Source organism: Crocuta crocuta, unplaced genomic scaffold (genome assembly GCF_008692635.1).
Source record: "Crocuta crocuta isolate KB4526 unplaced genomic scaffold, BGI_CrCroc_1.0 scaffold309, whole genome shotgun sequence".
NCBI lineage: Eukaryota > Metazoa > Chordata > Mammalia > Carnivora > Hyaenidae > Crocuta > Crocuta crocuta.
In genome coordinates, this window is record NW_027531581.1 from 1,687,199 (window position 1) to 1,707,506 (window position 20,308).

The 20,308-nt window shown below is 36.3% G+C and overlaps 1 protein-coding gene across 1 annotated transcript in view; it reads right to left on the reverse strand.

Moving 5' to 3' along the window:
* Positions 1-19,966, reverse strand: part of ST8SIA4 (ST8 alpha-N-acetyl-neuraminide alpha-2,8-sialyltransferase 4) — a 100,812-nt gene extending 80,846 nt beyond the window's left edge. The window contains 5 exon segments of the mRNA XM_077772755.1: positions 3,119-3,376; positions 12,697-12,828; positions 19,539-19,729; positions 19,731-19,817; positions 19,819-19,966. Of these exon segments, the coding sequence (XP_077628881.1) occupies positions 3,119-3,376; positions 12,697-12,828; positions 19,539-19,729; positions 19,731-19,817; positions 19,819-19,938 (788 nt within the window). The 5' untranslated portion in view covers positions 19,939-19,966.
* Positions 19,967-20,308: the final 342 nt, after the last annotated feature.

Below are 20,308 nucleotides of genomic sequence, written 5' to 3' on the forward strand. Positions count from 1 at the left end.
AAAAAGATTTTCCTATGCCATATAATAATACACTGATAGATCATTAAACAAAAAAAACATTTTATTTCTTTAAAGTCCTTTTAAAAAAACTAAAAGTGAAGCCAAAAATTTAATTAATGTCAAATGAAGATTTTACCTAAAAATAATCTTTGGTTTATAAAGTTTGAGGTGAAGTTGAACGTCATGCTTGGATATACTTGATCCTTGAGGGGTCATTGAACTAATCACTGTCCTCTGCAAGCAGACCAGGCATAAATTATCTCTCTCTTAACAAACTTACTAACAGGAAAAGTGGGAAACAAATAAATAACCAGGGAACACAGGCTATGCATGCAATCAAATGACCAACACAATCAGTAGATATGCAGATACATGTGCAACAGGTATCTAGGAAGGTGAGAATCTTGAAAGATTCTAAAGTTTGTTACCAAAATTTGTAACAACTCAACCAGCCTGATATGGATGGAAAACTCTTTAAAGGAATGACTCTCCAATTAAGTTTTAAGGCAAAAGTCCTTTGTGGTATTCTAGGGTAGAAGAAACACATGTACAGTAACAAAAGGACACACTACTCAGAGAGGGTAAAGGTATTTGGCACATAGATGATGTGGCAGGAGAAAGGCAAGAGCTTTGGGAAAGACTGAAGTTTGGTTTAATGATATATCATTCAAAATTATTGTGTACATGAGACTCAAAGGAACGAATTCTCCAAATAGCTATTATACAACCAAGATTGTTTTCCTGCAGAGATTAATTTTTTCTAATCATGAGTGGATTTTTGTTAACGTTTTTCCTTATAAAACTAGAAACTTAATCCAGGGGTACATTTCCCTAGTACATACTATAATATAGAACATCCCAACTTCTATTTTTGGAAACTAGTAAAAAATTAGGGGGAAAGAAAACAAAAATAATTATGGTGATAATTTTCATGCCTTCATTAAGATCATTATCCTCATGTTTTATACTTCTTGGTAACTCCATAACACAGTTATAAACTTATAGGGTTGATAATTATTTTGCTCTTGATAAATAAGTTTTACAAATAATCATAGTGGGGCACCTGGTCAACTCAGTGGGTTTCTGACTTATGAATTCGACTCAGGTCATGATCTCAGTGTCCTGAGATCAAGCCTCACATTGGGCTCCATTAGGACTCTCTCTCTTCCTCTCCTCCCGCCTCTCTCTCTCTCTCTCAAAAATAAACAGATAAATAAAAATAAATAAAAAGTAAAATAATCATAGCTTAGAAAAGTATAAATAACCTCATGAAGTTCTATTTCTAAAATCACTCCACCATTTACAAATGCTCAAAACCAGAAAGTGACTTGCAACAAGTAGATAATAAAGTTCTGGAGATACAATGCACAGCATTGTGTTTATAGTGAACAATACTATATCATAAATTTCAAAGTTGCTAGAATACTCAATCTTAATTGTTTTCACTATAAGAAAGAAATGGTAATTATGTGAAGTGACAGAGGTGTTACGAAAACAGTCTTAATTTCAATCAAAAGTGAGGCTGAACCTAATAAATTATATAGACCCCAATGCTAAAGCTTAGAGGGATGTAAGAACAAGGACGTCAGTCACAGGTGATCCTGTATTCCTCCAGTATTAACCCAACTTGAAAGTTCTCCTCTTTATATTGCAACAATTTCCACTTATGCTATAAATCTTTACTTCTTTATTATTCCTGTCCTCTGATATTTATTCTCTTTAGAAATTCTAGAAGCCTTACTTTTCGTCTTCCCACCCATACTTTACACCAACTTCAATGGTTAGAGCTCATTACCTCCACTTCCAATGTCATTCCTTATTAATTTTTTTACCTGCTCTTTGGATAAAATTTTGTTTGTATATCTACATGTCGACAGTGTTTTTTCCCCCTCAGCCCAATCAATCTCTGATCCTGCATCCAATTGAGAAAAAGTAAGATAATAAAGTAAAATGTTTATAGTTCTATTAATGGTTATGAAGTGTATTCACCTGATAGTATTCTATTATAATTTTTCATGGCTATTATTTTATGAAAAAATGATTGCCAACTTATGATTAATACTCATATAATTATATTTATTTTTAAGGCTATATTTCAAAGAAGTTCTTTCAAAATCTATACTTTCACAGGCTGAATTACAGCATAACTTTAGGTTGTCAACATGGCAAATTGGTACACTTTTCTACCTATGAAAGTATAGATATTGAACTATTTCATATTTCAACATACATACTTCATTTATTCAGCAAATTTTTCTAAAGAAAACAAACCAAAAAATATGTTCAAATCCATGAACTGGAAATTAAAAACTAGTACCTATGATGTCATCACAATCCCATATCTCTTGCTGTTTCTTTCAGCTAAAGTTAATCAAACACATGACTCATCAAACATCTGCTGACCATCAATGAAAAACAGGAATGGTTAATTATGTTTAATTTATTTAGTTAGTATAACTAAAGTATACTAACATACACAAATGCCACATATAAAGAGTAGTGAAGGAAATTTGATGCAAGATATCAAATGTAAACTTCCTTATGTATTTTTTGAAAGTTTGCTTTATTGACTTGTTATGTTCTTAGAATCTGCTAAATAATTGTCTTTAAAAGAGTAAAATTACTTACATCTATTACATCGTTACATACATGTTCATAATCTTTATGAATAAGTAAATTAATATAGTTTATTGTATATAAATATAATCAGTAAGTGGATTGAGTTAATCCATTCACTAATATAAAATTAACTAATTAACTAATAACTAACTGTTTTTATATTAGTGAATTAATATTAAATTAATTGATATAAAGAAAAACTATTAATACAAGTCACTTTATTGTATTAAATCTAATAAAATTGTCATTAGTACAAAAAAGCTGGTGTGATTCTTACACAGTAAGATCACCTTCTCTTTCAATGATACAATAATTTTAGCTTTATTTTCCAGGGTAAATGTAAATTTGGAAACTACATGGAAAAACATACCATACATAAATTTTTGTTTGATCTTTCAATAATCCTTAATATCAATACTAGACTTAAACACTCTGTCAGTTTTCTATTTCTTAGCAAAACATCTTTGAATTATAATCATTAGGAACAGAAGAAACTCACCTTATTACAAAATTGTGACTGTCAATCTCCTTTCCACATTCACTATCAAGCAGAATGCCAGAATTTCCAACAACTGCACAAGTCTTAAATCTGCGATTTTTCATTGGAGACACTTCAGGTAGGAGGCTATGAAGATCCTGAGAAATATTTAGTGTCCGGCGCCTGTCTAGTACGTAGTGTATGACATCACCAGGCTTAAAACTGCTTTTGACCACTGAGACATCTCGTTCTGCATCTAGGAAACGAAGAATGTTCTTCCTGTATATGAAATACAAACAAAATTTTCCATTAATGACAACATAGCTGAAAACTGGTGATATCATGTACAAAGTATCATGTAATAAAATGTAAATTGGTAAATTGCTTATCTTAAATTGTCAGGTGGTAATTAAAGCAACCAATTAAGTTAATTCTATTGAAATTGCATTTGTCCTTAAAAAATCATTTGCACATACATTCTCAATGATTTGGCAAATAAATATAGTATACACTAATAGTATATATTTATACACTTATAGTATACATTTATAGAGTGTAAAAGGGTCTCCCTCTATCAAAAGATATAGAAAAAAATAGTTTATTCTGCTGCAGTCACTCTGGACAACAGTAGGGATTTTCTTCAAAAAGTTAAAAATACAACTACCCTATCACCCAACAATTGCACTACCAGGTTTTACCCAAATGATATGAAAATACTAATTTGATGGGGCACATGTATCCTGATGTTTATAGCAGCATTATCAACAATAGCCAAATTATGGAAAGAGCCCAAATGTCCATTGATTGATGAATGGATAAGAACATGTGGCACATAGATGCAATGGAATATTACTCAGCCATCAAAAAGAATGAAATCTTGCCATTTGCAACAATGTGGATAGAACTAGAGTTTATTATGCTAAGCGAAGCAAATCAGTCAGAGAAAGACAAATATCCTATGATTTCACTCATATGTGGAATTTAAGAAACAAAACTGGGGGGTGTGGAAACAAAAAAAAAAAAAGAGAGAGAGAGAGAGGGAGGCAAACCATAAGAGAGTCGTAACCAGAGAGAACAAATTGAAGGTTGCTGAAATGAGGGTAGGTAGGGAATTGGCTAAATGGGTAATGGGTATTAAGGAGGCCACTTGTTGGGATGAGTGTTGGATGTTACATGTAAGTGATGAATTACTAAATTCTACTCCTGAAACCAATTTTACTATGTGTTAACTAGAATTTAAATAAAAACTTAAAGAAGGACAAAAAGAAAATTAGTTTATTAAATAAAATGAAAATGCCATGACTTGACTTTTCATAACTAGAGATTCTGCTTGCTTTAATTAATTTTCTATAATCATTTTGTTTTCTTTAGTGTTCTCTAGTTAAGGTAAATAGAAATAACATAATGGTTTGGACTTATGCCTTACTTAACTCTATCAAAAGGATTAAACTTCCCAATAGACATATACATTAATCCAAATCATGTGTATATTATAATTATTTGTAGAAGGGTTGAAACTATATTTTATGAAAGCTTTCTCAAAGCTCAAGAATCCAGGAAGAAAGGTGGGTACATTAAAGGAAAAGATGGATAGATAGAATACCTCACTATGCATGGCAGAGATAGCTAATTGTTCCTAAGTGATATTCCTTGCCATCTTGCTTTTAGTATTTGAATCCTCTAAGATTTTCTCGGGCATATGAATCCTCCGCTAGAACATTTCCAAGTTTACAAACCCAAGTGCAGCTGGGTTTGGTCATGTGAATTAGTTTTCTTACATGGGATATGTGTGGATCATGTGCATAGCTATACAAGAGAGAAATAAACTACCTACTTATCTAATCCACTGTATTTTAAGGTTTCTCTCTCTTTTTTTTTTATGGAAGCTTAGCCTACCTATCCCATATTAAATAAAGAAAGTGGTAACAGATTCAAAGGTGCTATATAAACAAATATGTATATGCTAAGTTAAATGATGAAAAAATAAAGATATAGCTGGCTTGAAACCTGGTGACCTTCGCATGATATGGCAAAGCAACTGATTAAACTGTTGTCTGCGGTAACTTGGGAGTTATATCTTATATCTAATAAGCCTATTGCTCTTGGAAAAAATGGTTAAAAAGTGTTTGCATGCTGTTTTATGTTGGTTGTTCCTTTTAACAAGGCACTAAGAGACAAAGTCAGCCAAGTTGCAAGCTGAGATGGAAAGGAATATCTCTGGTAATGACCTGTATGTAAACTGTGTGAGTTTGGTAATTGGGCCCTCCAAGATGTTTCAAATACCCCAGTTAGCAAGAGATACAACTATAAATCAGAGCCATCCTAGGATCAAGAGTCATTGCCTTCCCACCAAAATTTATAGATTCTGACATGGGAGGAAATTTGAGGGAAAGGATGATTACACCAGCATAATTAGAGAAGAGTCAGAGGCTGAACTGTTCAGAAGAAATCTTTGGGTGTGATTATTTGTACCAGGAGTTAGCTACAAGGAAATGGCCCAGGAGTCTAGTAAGTTTTTGAGGGAATTATATATCCAAGGAAATGATGAGCCTGCCTACAGAAGTCTGTGAGAACTTAATCCTCAAGCTACCAAATATATACCAGCCTGAAGCAATCTGAGAAAGCCCTCTCCAAGATTGGAAGTTGGATATCATTTACTGAAGTGCTGTTATTATAAGCTTTTATTCATTCTCAGAGTGCTAAAAACAATGCCATTATTATAACATTTAAGATATGACAGATATGTTTTTCTTTAGTGCTGTTATGGCTTAAGCCCTATCACATTCATAAGTTTTATCACTTATCACAACGTAACCTCTTCCCATTACTCTACCAAAAGGGCAATTCTCTGTATCACACTTATAAGCCAGAAGCATGAATAGCAAGGAGAGAAGAAAAATAACTAACTCACATCTTATGTTTTATTTTGGTCTGCTTTAAATAGGTGCCAGTTTAATGTGTAGACTTATCAGAAAACGAGTTGACTGAAAACTTTGGACGGTTTGATACAGAAGGGATATATTCATTAATTTTCTAGAAAAGAAAATATATTTGAATTTTTTATCCAATCAGAATATCAGGTTCATAAGTGGAATTTGTACAGGAAAACTTGTATAAATGCCTTACAAATGAAATTTAATAATTAATAAAAATACTACCAGGCACCATAACAGTTCATTTCAACAAAGTACAGATTATGTATGAAGATAATTGGTAGTAAAATCAGCAACTATAGGGTATATGAATTGCAGAAAATTAAGAAGTCTTTCATTATGTTAAGAATATATAATTCTTCACAAAAGTTAACTAGCAGCAAGAACAGCAATTCATAGAAACTTTTGTACGTACTTATTAACTGATATTCATTTGTTTTGGGAAATTTTTTAGTAATGCCTGACACCTGTATTTCAAAAAAAAATTTCTCATTTCCTGTGAAAATGACATGGCTGGCTCTAAAATAAAAACTGCACGGATGTGGTCAAATCACCAAACTAGATGGTATTATAATTTTCCTTTGAACATAATTTAAAGGGGTTGTTGTAGGTATTTGAAGATGTAACTCACAAGTGGTGAAATATTTGTAGGTGTGAAGTGAATAGACCAGAGAAACAGATTTGAAAGAAGATCTTTAACTTGGAAATCCAAAAGGCAAAATCCCTTTACTCAAGAAAAAGTTACCACTCACATCCTTGTCAACTGATGGGGACTTTCTAATTAACAGCATCTTGCTGTGTTACAGAGACTTAGCAGAAAAATACTTTAAACATAGCTCTTTTACATTCCTCAGTATAATAGAACATCTTTAATTTGTTCACTCTTAGGGAAAGAAAACTGATATTAAAAAATGAATAATGAGAATTCATAGAAATTTCAAAAGATACCACATTGTCCTAACACTTGAAATACATAATTATTAAGTGCAGATAATACTATGTATTCTTCTGATGCTGTTTTATAGGCTAAATGATTGTTCTGTTAGTATAGTATTTGCCTTTTTATTTATTTTATTTTTTAATGTTTACTTATTTTCTTTTTCTTAATGTTTGTTTATTTATTTATTTATTTAGAGAGAGGGAGAAGGAGGGAATGAGGAACAGAGGGAGAGGGAGACAGAGGATCTGAAGCAGGCTTTGCGTTGTCAGCACAGGGCCCAATTTGGGGGCTGGAACCCATGAACCGTGAGATCTGACCAGAGCCAAAGTCCGACGCTTAACCGACTCAGCTACCCAGGTGCCCCATATTTACTTATTTATTTTGAAAGAGAGAGAATGTGCACGTGAGGCACAGGGAGGGGTGGAGAGAATCCCAAGCAGGCTCAGTGTTAACAGCATGGAGCCCACTGTGGGGTCTAACCGTGAGATCTTGAACTGACCCAAAATCAAGAGTTGGAGGTGAATGACTGAGCCACCCAGGCATCCCTATTTGCTTTCTTAACTGAAAAAAGGAGGAAAGGAAACCTTGAATGTCTTCAGTATGTTCTTTTTCTTATATTGAACTAAACTTTTCATTTCTAGTTTAGGGCTTATATCTATGTATGGAACTTTATCTGAGCTCAGACTCTTGGTATAGGATGCATGAAAGACTGAAAATAATTACACGAGTGAATAATATTGTGACTTCAATGCTTAATAACTTTTTTTGCAAACAGTAAGGACGGGTTATGTTTTTTTTCTTCCTAACAAGCTATAGGCATTTTTTTAGATTATAGATGTAATGAACTATAAAAAGTTCTGTGGATTTGCTAAGTCTAGTTGTTATTCAGAGTGTCAATGTATGAAGAAAAAACTTATACCTAAGTATAATTAATTAAATGTCATTGGAAGCATGAAAAACTCTTCGGCTGAACCGAAAAAACACTTTATCACCAAGAAGAACATACGTGTTTTTGCCCAGATAATCGACATGCATGAAAACAGCAGATTCAACAAAATGATTTCAAAATGAGACAAAGTATTCCTAATACTTTTTCCTAATATGTGATCAAGTTATTACCAGATACTTAAAGCAAGGAGTCCTGTTTTCTGTGAGTGACTGAAAAGAGTAACAACAGAAGATTCCTTACAGTTCTTCAACTGTCATTTTGTGGCCATAATGTAACTTTTGAAGCAAAAACCTAAATTCAGTAACTGTTTCGATGATAAAGATAACTGAAGGAATCTGAAAATATGTTTCACTTTCAGTGAGACTAAAAATCTTAGTCATAAAGATTATTTTTCGTTAGGCAATTCTGGTTTAAACTGAAAGCCTGGTGGAGACTGTTAAACTGACAGGAATAGATTCTATACAGAAACTTTTCAACTGAATTTTCAACTAGAACTTCCCTTTCAACAGCACACGTCACTTGAAATAGCAGCTGCAGAGTTGCAGAGAATTTACTAAACATTGTTTTCACTTGTGAAATGTTAAATATAGCTAACCTATCACCAGGTGCCACTCTTTCTTCTCTGTAGGTTTCTTGTCAACAACAAGCATACGTGCTGTGGCAACTAAAAGTTACTCTAAATGACATGGTTGACTCCATCCGAGTATTGTTAAGACAAATCTTACAGGAACACATCACAAGTTGAGAAGCAAATTAGGTTATATTGGGAATCAATTTTTGTAAACTTTTGACTTTAGACAAAAATCACTGAATCAATTGTTACTAATGTGAATTATTAAAAAAATTTAAAAGGTTTCAAGAAATGCCAAGTGTTTCATTATGCCTACAAAAATGTAGAGAGAGAACACACAAATTTTTGTCTCAAAGATTATTTTCACAAGGCAATGTTCTTCAAAGCACTGAAAGAACATAACTAGCTTATTAGGACTTCTGAGCTTAGGGTCCCAATTGATAAAGAAAGATATTCTAGCACCAAAGAAAAATCCTCCACAGCAAGGCAAAATTGTCTCAAAATGCTGGAAGAAAAGCATGTTTTAGTTTAATTTACATCTCAGCTGGCCATTTGATTATTTGGCCCAGTATTTAGTAATATTGGATGAATAATATATTTTATTATTTTGGAGCAAAAGAACCCTCCACTAAGTGTATTCCAAAAAGGCAACATTAGAGTATTAAAATAGGGTCCTCCAAAAATTTGTTTCATAAGAGATCTGGTACTAGTTAGAACTAGCTTTGAGGCTTGGCTCCGTAACTAACAAACTGTGTGTGACCCAAGATGTGTTCCTCTTATTGAATAAAGCAAGTAGAAGAATTTTATGTGGACTTTGTTCTAAAGTAAATGAATGCATGTAACAGCAAATTCTTTTTGATAGGTAAGCATATATAAATTTGCCATTATGTTTAAGTTAACCTACAAGCATGATCTTTTTAAAAACCTTGATGTGTGATGATACTAAGAGTGGAAAATATTCTGTTGGACTAATTATGATGTTTTTAATCTTTCTTGATGAGTAGCTGACCTTGTACCTCTCTAATATAGACACATTTGGTATTGCAATTCTTTAGGTTTCTATTCAACCTACGATAAGTGAGGGGAAAAAAAAGAAATAACCCAAAGATGGAAAAAAAGCTGAAGTCACCAGCGTAGGATACGATCAAATAATCTCTCAGTACCAATTTTATTGATTTACTCAGAAACATCTGATGTATCTTAAATGATTTCTTAGCTTACAGTAATAAAGAACAAACTACTACCGATGAAATCAAGTTCTTAACCAAGGACTTAACCAAACCAATTGTTTGATGAACATATATCAATCAATTCTTGATGTGCTTATGAAAGTAGCAGAGTATATATATGGCTGGAAAAATTTGTAATAAGGAAAAAAATCATGTCTACTAATGTAGGGAAAAACAATTTATCTTTAGTGACTGCTTCATATGTTAATGCAAATAGATAAATAATTTATTAGGAATGTCACAAGAGCATTATAAATGTAATGAGATTTTTAGAATGAGAAAGATTTGTAAGCATGGTTTAATCATGTAAGATCAAAAATGATTAGTTGTAATATCCTAATCAAAACTTCAAAGTAGAATTTTAAAAGCACTTGTAAAATATGTCCATACCCACTCACAGACACCAAGTAATATGGTTCTTCATAAATGTTATAGATGTGGGGAAGAAATAAAGAAATTTAATAATCCAAAATAGCTTATGGTTAGTTTTCTGTACGACTTAAGGAAAACAAAAACTAAGCTAAGAATCAGACATTTTCATATTCTGAATTTTTTACTACAAGTGTCAAATTGATTAATACTCACTAGTTACTACTACTATAGACAATTATAATTTTTATGAACTGTTTGCATGTTGTACAATAATGGTTGTATAAGTTATTTCCTTGTATGGAAGTGACGATTTTATGTATTATTCAATATTTGCTCAATGTTTTATTGTTTACTTCTTTGTTAAGGAGAATCATATGAAAAGAATACTAACATTTCATATATATTATCATCTGTTATAACTGAAAACAGATTAGTCACCTTCAAAGATATGAACACAATCTTCATTAATTTGTAAAATTATAAAAGTGAATTGCATGACTCAATTTATATTTAATACCTTTAGTTTGAATATCTTAAAAATAGCAAACTGTATCTCTGTATCCTCATTGGTATCTACAGTATTCATTTTTGTATAGATACTAGAAAGATGTGGCCATATTTATTAATTAAACTGCTGATTCCTTATTGAATTTACTTATTAGACTTTACCTTATCCAACATGTTATTTAGCATTCTTAAATACATTAAACTATTACAATTTCTTATTTACTTTACTCTCTGACATTACTTTTCTTTACCTGATCTGTATAGCCTCACTCAATTGGCCCCCTTCTTGCCCAATCTTTCAGTTTGAGAATTCCTTTTGAGACACCTTATAGATTAAATATTTCCTTTTTAAATCACTCATATTTCTTTCTACCTCCAAGAAATATGAATCCTTATTCTATTCTGGACTAAAACACACCTCTATTTATGACCCCATGTAGTCCCACATTCTGTAGCATTTTCCTTATACAATGATCTATTTTAGATTTTTAATTTAAATGTCTGTATAGGGGTGTGAGATAGTGAGGAAGGTGCTAGATATGTATCAAAAAAGAAGGGAACCTTGGGTGTAAAATTGTTAAGCTGGAGAGATCATGGCTACAATTGGCAGCAGATAGATAACTAGTTCTCAGGAGAAATACAGGACCAGAGTTCTTTTTTTTTTTTTCTTTTCTCAAGAGTATATGAAAATCTATACTTTTATAAGGAATCTCCTAATTTTAATATTGGTTTTAAGGGTTTTTATTTATACAGTTGAAATAATCTTGCTTGCTACCATATTCTACCCAGAAGACACCAACTTATGAACTGTTGTCAGATTCTACTCATCTCCTAAGTCTTGTACTCTGTCCACAATGTATAAAACTTCCCCTGAACTAAAAGCAACCACACATGCACCATTTGATATTACCATGGTTTGATTCCTGTTTCCCTTTCCAGACACTTCCAAAGCTTCAAACAAAGTAGTCTAATGATTCCTGCATTTCCCTGGCATCCATCTTTAAAAAAAAATTCCAATCTTTCAAGTATATTTCAACAGGTAGTATCTTCGCTAGAGTTCATTTTATGAATTGCTATGTATACTCTAAAGATGAGTGCAGTAGACTCTTTCAAGTTGTTCATAATCTACATTATATGTTGGTATGATCCAAGAAGCGAGTAGATAGAAACCCAACAAAGAGATCAATGGCTTATCCTCTTAACCACTAGCCTATTTTTACAAAATCTGTGCAGGAATATCCAATCATTGAATAATTAACATTTTGCCAATATGAAAATGCAATGATTTTATCAGGTAAAGGATATTTCTTTGAAACTTTAAAAAGTTTGATTTACTGAAATGCTCTGATTTAAACATACCAACTAATATAGCCATGTAGTTTTAGAGAAACACGATCTGCTTGCTTCCTCCATGCCTAGAAAGGTCTGGCCCTAAACTTCTTATTAGTTGTAAGATTATACTAGAAAAAAAACAAGATATAATAGATATATCCAGGCATTGAGACTGATTTCAAGAGATTGTTTCAGGTAAAATGCCAAAATCTTATAAAGAATAAACCAGTACTCTAGAAAACATACTTTGTGACTTTTACCAATTTAGGATATAATCATTGAGACTTTTATTATAGGAGCTCACATAGAAATATTTATTCACAGGGTCAATCAAATTTATTTGAAATAGTCAGCAAAACAGGAATGGAATAGGCTCTCCTTTTATCCAGTGTGCAAAAAACACAAGATAGGTACAAAAACTTATAAGAAAGTTAAAGATAACTCTCAAAATATATGTCCACCCTGAGTAATAGAATAAAAAAAGAAAAGTCTATTAAATATTAATATTCTGTTGAATATTTTATTCCATTAGAAAAAGATAGTATATTCAAAACTCACACATTCATCCTTAAATTTCTGACTGCATAATGACTTCAGATTTATGGCTTAATATCCTTCATTGATCAACATTAAGTAGAGCTGGTTCACTCTCTTATTAAAGTATTCATACTTAAACTATAAATCAAGCATTCAATATAAGTTTTCCAAGCCCAATGTGTTCAAGAATATGACGTGAAATTTATTATGGCTTATTTAAGAAACTCACCTTATTTCCAGCACCAAAGAGGAATTGATTTTCCAACCTTCTACAGAGTGCTGGAAGATTGAAGAGCCAGCCTTTCGAATGATTTTATCAGAGCTATTGACAAGTGATCGACTCAAACACAGTTCACCATCTCTGAAACAAAACAAAAATACCAGCTCGGTGAAAGTAAGAAACATTTTATCTAAGGAGCATAATACATAATTTGATTTAGATTACTGGTAACAAATTGTTGATACAACTTTTTTCTACATGTTAGAAGTATGAGATTGATGAATGGTATTATAAGAATTAAGAGAATATGACTTTATCAGGATAATCATTTACACTTATTCTTTTTGAAATAAAAACATTTTGCCTATAAAGGCATTTGTGGTATTTAAAGAAAAAAAAAGTTCTCTTCAAACCCTGTCTTCCCTCCCTGTTGTGTTTAGACAAAAGAAACAGGAAGTTCGGCCAATTCTCCTGCATCTGTATAATTGTGACTCTCAAGATTGTAATTCTATTTTTACAGAGGCATATAGACTGGAAAGAGACTTTTTTTTTTTTTTTTTTTTTTTTTTTGAGCAAGAAGACCTTGGAATATAAAGTGATCTGGGCATGTTGGTGATTCTTTCACTTGCTAACCTATATGTCCTTGGACAATATTCTCTTTCTAGGCCGCAGTGGCCTTGCTTTATCTTGAAAATTGCAATAACGTTATCTAATATGCAATGACTTTGTGAGAATTCAGTGGGAGTCTGTATGTGAAAGTAATTTATAAAGCATTATTGAAGTGCTAATTTCTAAAATTACACTGAGTCTCAAATCATCTCAACAATGAGACACTTTTCTGATAATTGTTGGTGGTAGGAAGACAGGGATTATAATAAGGAGAAAGAAAACTTATTCGGTAGCCATTTTCACTAGTATTTTCTATTACATTAGACACACAAAAAAATCAACTGTGCTACCCCTTTCAGTCAATATTGTCAGGCAAGTACATAACGTGGCATGGTGGGTGCTGGTGGTAGTGATAATAGTGACAGATATCTGTGATAGTATTTGTGTCATTAGGACAGTTAAAGTGGAATCACTTTATTGTTCAGAAGATTATTTTCTTGGTACTTCAGAGCTGTGAACTGAGACTCAGAGAAACCAAATGCTACCTGTTTATCATATAGCCCTTTCAATATCTGCATTCATTTCTTTCCATGTTACCTTTTACTTTTTTTTAAATCTCAAAAATATAGTTAAGAAGTTAGACGACTATTTGCTCAGTCAAAAAGTCTAAATCTGCATTTATTATGTAGGCAATCCTCTCCTACTATCAATGGAAACATTGCCTGTGTAACAGCTGTTAGATGAATTCTGTAATTAGAGGCTTATAGTTTGGTATTTTGGTTTGCATTCTTTTTTAAACATGTAGTTCCAATCTGAAGTAACTCAAAGCATCACATGCAACTACTCCCTGTGAAATTTAGAACTCTATAAAAATCAATATTTTAAATTATCCTGCTGATGAAAATGATGCACTTACATGCTTATTCATGGCTAAGAATCATCATTTTATAGAGGTCATCTAAGATACTAGGAAACGGGCGTCTGGTTGGCTTAGCCGGGTAAGCGTCTGACTCCTGCTTTCAGCTCAGGTCACGATCTCCCAGTTCATGGGATCAAGCCCCACGCTGGGCTCTGTGTTTATGGTGTGGAGCCTTCTTGGGGTTCTCTTTCTCTGCCCCACTACTCTCTGTCTCTCTCAAAATAAATAAATATACTTAAAAAATTTTTTTAAAAAAGATACTAGGAAACATAGGGTGCAATTTACTACTCAATGGCCCAGGAGTCAATTTTTATGTTACATGTTTAATGATAATAACTATATATGAATAAGAAAATGGATATATACAGAAGTTAACCTTCACACTTTAGGAAATATACCTTCAAGAATATGGGCACAAACTTTAGGAAATATACTTTCAAGAATATGGGCACGAACTCTCACCATTTCTAAGGGTAGGCATTTTTTCCTTCACCTCATTAACTGGCTTCTTAATATGATATTTTTCTAACCAGAGATAGCTATAATTATAACAAATATTTTTGCCACCAATAAGCCTTTATAGAAGAAGTAAAAAATATATATGGGTTGACATTTTAAAATGTCTGTGGAAGACTGATTGTTTCATTGACATGTAGCTAAAGGTGCATTTTGCATGGCAAAATAATTGATGTGATGTACTTAGTTGTACAGAAGCTTTTCAGAACAGGTAGGATTTTTAAAAAACTAATTTAAAAGTTTAAACCTGTTTTATACTAATGAAATACAACCACATTACTCTATTCTTTGAATAGTTTTCATTGAACTGGTGATAAGCGAAAATTGAGCTTTATTCCTGGAAAGAACTTTAAATGAAAATAGCTACAACTAGTACCACTTCTTGAAGTTGATGGAATTTCTGTGTACGAAGGCTAGGCTTAGTGCAATCTGAGGCTGGGGAGCAAATTTCTTTGTACAAAGTTAAATGGGTCCCAAGGGATGTTTCACTTGTGACCTTGGTAGTATTCTGTCTTAAAAAAAGGCTTTTCCTTCAATGCAGGGCATGAAGGATGTGGCCACCCCCTACTAGTTTTTCATTCCAGATCAAACATGATTATTAAAGAGCTCACTGAAAATATCTCTTGCATAGGGCCATGGACAGGAAGATTCAATGTATACTTCTAAAGAGAAAATCACAGAACACATCAAGGAAGTAATGCAGCATAAAGCAACAGACAGTATAAAGTATTCTTGCTTATACTGAGCTAAGAAAAGCCTACTTACATGATCATCTATGTGACAGTAGTAACAAAAACTGATCATTAATTATGTTACCAGTTTTTACAAATATTTTTCTCTTCAAAATATGAGTTGCCAGGCATCACTACAATTTATTCTATTAACTCTGCAGTATATGACAAATGTGATTAATTTTTTGTTTCTTGAGATTAGGTCCCAAAAGCCCTTCATTCTACCCTACTGAAAAGTCCTCATAACTTGGCTTTGGAGTAAATGTGCTTCCTGAGGAAATATTAATTTCCTCCTTAATATAAAATTATAAAATTCATTCAAGAGAAACAAACTTGCACAAAATCAAGCCTGAATACAAAGAGCAGGCAATTTTGTGTTTTCATTCCCTACGGGTCAAACAACTAAAAATAAAGATGAGATGTACTACCTTACTCTACTGCTTAAGGTTTTTGTAGAATTCCAAATAAAACAGGTAAAGTGTAGATTCTGGGTTTCCTAATTTATGAGTGTATTGTGCCCTAGAACCAACTGGAACCAACTTTGCTGACAATGGAAATATTCTATGAATGCTTAACTGCACTGTCAATGTTATCATGTTTCAGAATTACTATGGGTGGGAGATCATTTAGTGAGACAATCTAAAGTACACAGTCCAAAAGGAAATCTCTAGATGATAAGAAAATTAAGTTAGTCTCATTTGTGGTCAGCCAGGAGCACAGTATGTGGCAATTTTAAAAAGTCACAAGCAAAACAAATATTTGTATTATATTGAAATTTATGCCACATTTTCAAATACATCTTATTAAATGAGCACACCCACATATTTTTATCTGTAGGATCCTTAAGTTAACACATTTCCAATTATACCTCCAAATCAAGGAAAGGCAGTGAAATCGTCGGCCAATTGTGAAGCAAGTGCCATTTTTCCATTAAAAAGAAAGGTCAGTCAAGAATAAACCACTTTAGGTGCGCCTGGGTGGCTCAGTCGGTTAAGCGTCCGACTTGGGCTCAGGTCATGATCTCACAGCTCGTTGATTTGAGCCCCGCATCGGGCTCTGTGCTGACTGCCAGCTCAGAGCCTGGAGCCTATTTCAAAGTCTGTATCTCCCTCTCTCTCTGACCCTCCCCTATTCACGCGCGCTCTCTCTTCAGAAATAAATAATTTAAAACGTTAAAAATTTTTAAGAATAAACCACTTCATAGCCCCATGCCTTTGGAGTTAAACTTGAATAACTAGTCATCATACCAAGCAATTAATATGTTTGCATGAAAGGTTAATTTTCCAATAATTACTTGATCTATTCTCAAGTAATTTCTTACAAGAATAGTGCTTCTAGTATTCCTCTGGAGATATGAGCACTTGGATGGTAGACAAGAAAGTTGTGCTGGTGTTCTCTTTCCTTCTGCATGGATGGACTGTTCAATACTATAGGTAAGAACAATGCTGCGCTGACCCCAGATGGAACCTCCAGTTAAGAGAGAGGTATGTGTAATAAGGAAACAGCCTGCCTATTGCAAAAGGTAGCAGGGAAATTAAATATTAGGGTGATGGGTTTTTTTTAATGTTTTGGTAGAGAAGAGGGGTTCCCTAAGGTACAAGGACTAAGGAAGGCCCTTAATTGAACATACTGCCCACCCTCAGGTCACGCAGTGTCTCCCCAAGGTTAGAGACTGCCTGTTAACCTCACTTTCGAGTATCAGTCCGGGTTCTGGGGCCAAATCTCCATTCCAGTTTGCTCCTCTCAAAACTAGCTCCTATAAGTGGCTTGGGTTAGAAATAAGAGTCACAGAGATCATTAGGTACATTTGGTGAGTCAACTCCTCCACTAGAAGCACTGTTTCGAAGTCAAAACGAAATGATGAGCTAGTGTCACAAGCTATTCCACCGAAAATTCATCTTGGGCGAGAAGGGCGAGAGCGCTCAGCGGGACTGGCTGCCCCCGCCTTCCCCGCGCAGCACCCACTCCAGGGCGTCGGGGCGGAGCGGGCGCCGCGCGCGNCCCCCGCACCGCCGTAAGTGCGGGGTTTAATTAAGGAGGAGAAGCCCAGCTGCCGACTGAGCCGTAAAAGTGATTTTTTTTTTTTTTAAATTTAGAGAGGGAACCTGATTGTTGCATTGAAGGCTCTCTCCGGTCTCCCCACGCATTCCGGCGCCCTCTCCGCCAGCTCTCGCGGAGGAGGGGGGAGCCAGTGCGTACCTCGCTTCCTGTTTGATTAACTCACGCGCTCGCCTCACGCTTTCTCGGTGCCGCGGGGCAGCGACCGCAGCTCCGCCCCAAGAGGGGGCCGGCGAAGCCAGGCGTGCGGGCCCAAACGCCGCGCCCCGACCTGCGCCCCCTGCCCCTCGTCTGCGCCCTGCGCGGTGCCCACCGGCCGGCGGCGCCCACTAAAGGGCCCAGGAGGAATGCTGCCCGGGAAATGTGGAGTGTCCCAGGTCGGTCGTTCCCCTCGGAGGGACTCGGGGTGCGCTCCCCCGTTCCGGCGGCGGCTTAGGGGGCCCCGGAGAGGGCGCCAGGGCAGCCCGGGGCGCCCCTTCTCACCTCACGCGTCTTCCCAGTCCTGCTCGTCAGCGAGCGGAGGGCCCGGACCCTCCGAGTCCTGGCGAGGCTGGGCGGCTTTGTCTGGGCTCACGCGNTATCACCTTCCCCAAGACCCCTTTGTCTGCCTGGGAAGCGCAGGTCGGCCTGAGATGCCCACGTCCCCGCCCAAAGTCCTGCTTTCCTGACAATTGAGCTAGGCGGCGTTTTCAACCCACCCGCTCCCTGTGTAAACGACCTCATAGAGTTCGGCTTTGCTTTTCCTCCCCAGAATATACCTTTTATAGATTTGTGAGACATCAACAACCATCCAGCCCATCAGCTTTTTCCTTCCCTTCTAGTCCCTTTCGACTGAACTTCTGCTCTCTTAGTTTACTATAAAACAGAAAATTCTTTCTGTAAGTATAAGCCTGCGTCTTGCTCACTTAAATACTCACTACTTAGGGAGGAGCAAGAATATTAAATGGGGTGCATGAAGTTTGTGTATGTGCGCGCGTGCACGTTTTAGCCGTCCTTACACACACACACACACGCAAAGACTCTATCTTCGTTTTAATAAACGTCAGGGAACATAAGAATCAGGCTGGCATCTCTGCCAGCGTGGAGTTTCCGAGAGCGGACGCCTCCGGATAAGGGAGGATTTCCGAAGCAGGACTTTGAATAGAGTTGACAACCAGGTTCACATCCTCAGAAAACGCTTCCAAGATATGTAAGCAACACAAAGTTGCAGCCACCTCCTGGGTAAACTTCAAAGAAACAGAAGCCATGGGAAAGGAGGAAGGAAGTGTGATATTTAGAGAACTTACTGGGGTGGGGGAAGCTTCTGAACCCATTTAGACAAACTAAAGAAATAGCAGAAACACAGTCTGTGCGAATCTACAGTACCCAGTTGCTAAAACTGTAACCGTGACGCCCATGCGTTTTACCCACAGAAGAGCAAATAGGGAAGAATTCTTGGTTGTACTGGAGTTTCTAACTCAAACAATACACAGACCTACCCAACACCAAAGAAGAGTAAAGAAACAGTGGAGACACATTTCCGGCTTTCTGAGCTTTAACTTCAGTCTTTGAGGAAGCCAGCTCTCTAGTATCTCCTTAGAGTGATGGGCAGAGAGAGAAGGAAGGACAACCACATGGGAAATAAAGACACCTCTCCTGAGTTCTGCCCAGACATGAAAATGACAAGGGCACACGTTCTTTGTTGACACTTCTGCAGTGACTTCTCCTTGGGCGTGCGAACCCTGGCGCGAACACAACTGTCACCACCACCACACAGGGCAAGTTGAACTCACACTGAGAACACGCCTACGAGAAGCACACACACCTCAACAACAGCCTTTGTTATTTCATTCATGAGGCTAAACGCACAAAAGCTCATATCAACACACATACTCTCCCAACCCTCACTCTACCGTCTGTATTCACATTTCATTTATGGCTTGACTTTTTTTTTCTTTTTTTCTTTCTTTCTTCCTTTTCCTTTTTTTTTTTTTTTTTTACTTTTTGTGTTCTATCCTGAAATGAAGCTTTGCATTTACCCGATGAGTTGCGTCTCCTGGTGCTCCTCAGTTCTTGCTATTTCTTTTGTCTTATAAAAGATCAGGAGCAGACTTATTGTGCAGATCGTCCACCTCTTCCTAATGGAGCGCATCTTGGGTGCCTGGGAAAGTCCTGGTTGCCCCAGCTCCCTCACCTTCTCTTGGTATAAAGGCTCCGTTTTGGGGAGATACAGTCGCGGGGGGAAATCTGTAAAATTCGAGGAGAGTGTGGAGCCGGGATCTCGGGGGCAGGTCGCCAGGGTCCTCCGCGGCCGAGCTCCCGCAGGTCCAGGAGCGCTGCCCGGCGCTCTCCGTCCTCGTTCGCGCCAGCCCTGCCCCGGCCGCTCCGCGCCGCCTCCCTGGGGCTCAGGTTTCTTCTCAGATGAGACACCTTGTGCATTGGAGGTGGCGGCCGCTTCTGCAGCTGGGCTCGGGGGCGTCGCTGGCCCTTCCCTTTTGCTAGCAGGGAAATGATGAGCAAAACCAGCCAATCACCAGACCGAGGGGGCGGAGGCTGCGGTTGCTTCGCGTTGCTGTCGGCTGCTTGGAGAGGAACGTCGCCGGCGCTGCCTGCACAGTGCTAGGAGAGGAAGCTCACAAGCTCACAGCCGTGTACACACACACACACACACACACACACACACACACACACGCTCGCGCGCGCGCGCACGCAGCCCAGCAACAGCAGTCGCACAACCCGGGAAGAACACAGCGCGCCAGAATGAAGTCAGGTCGCCCTCCTGGGAAACCTACGTATCAGCTCTTTGGAC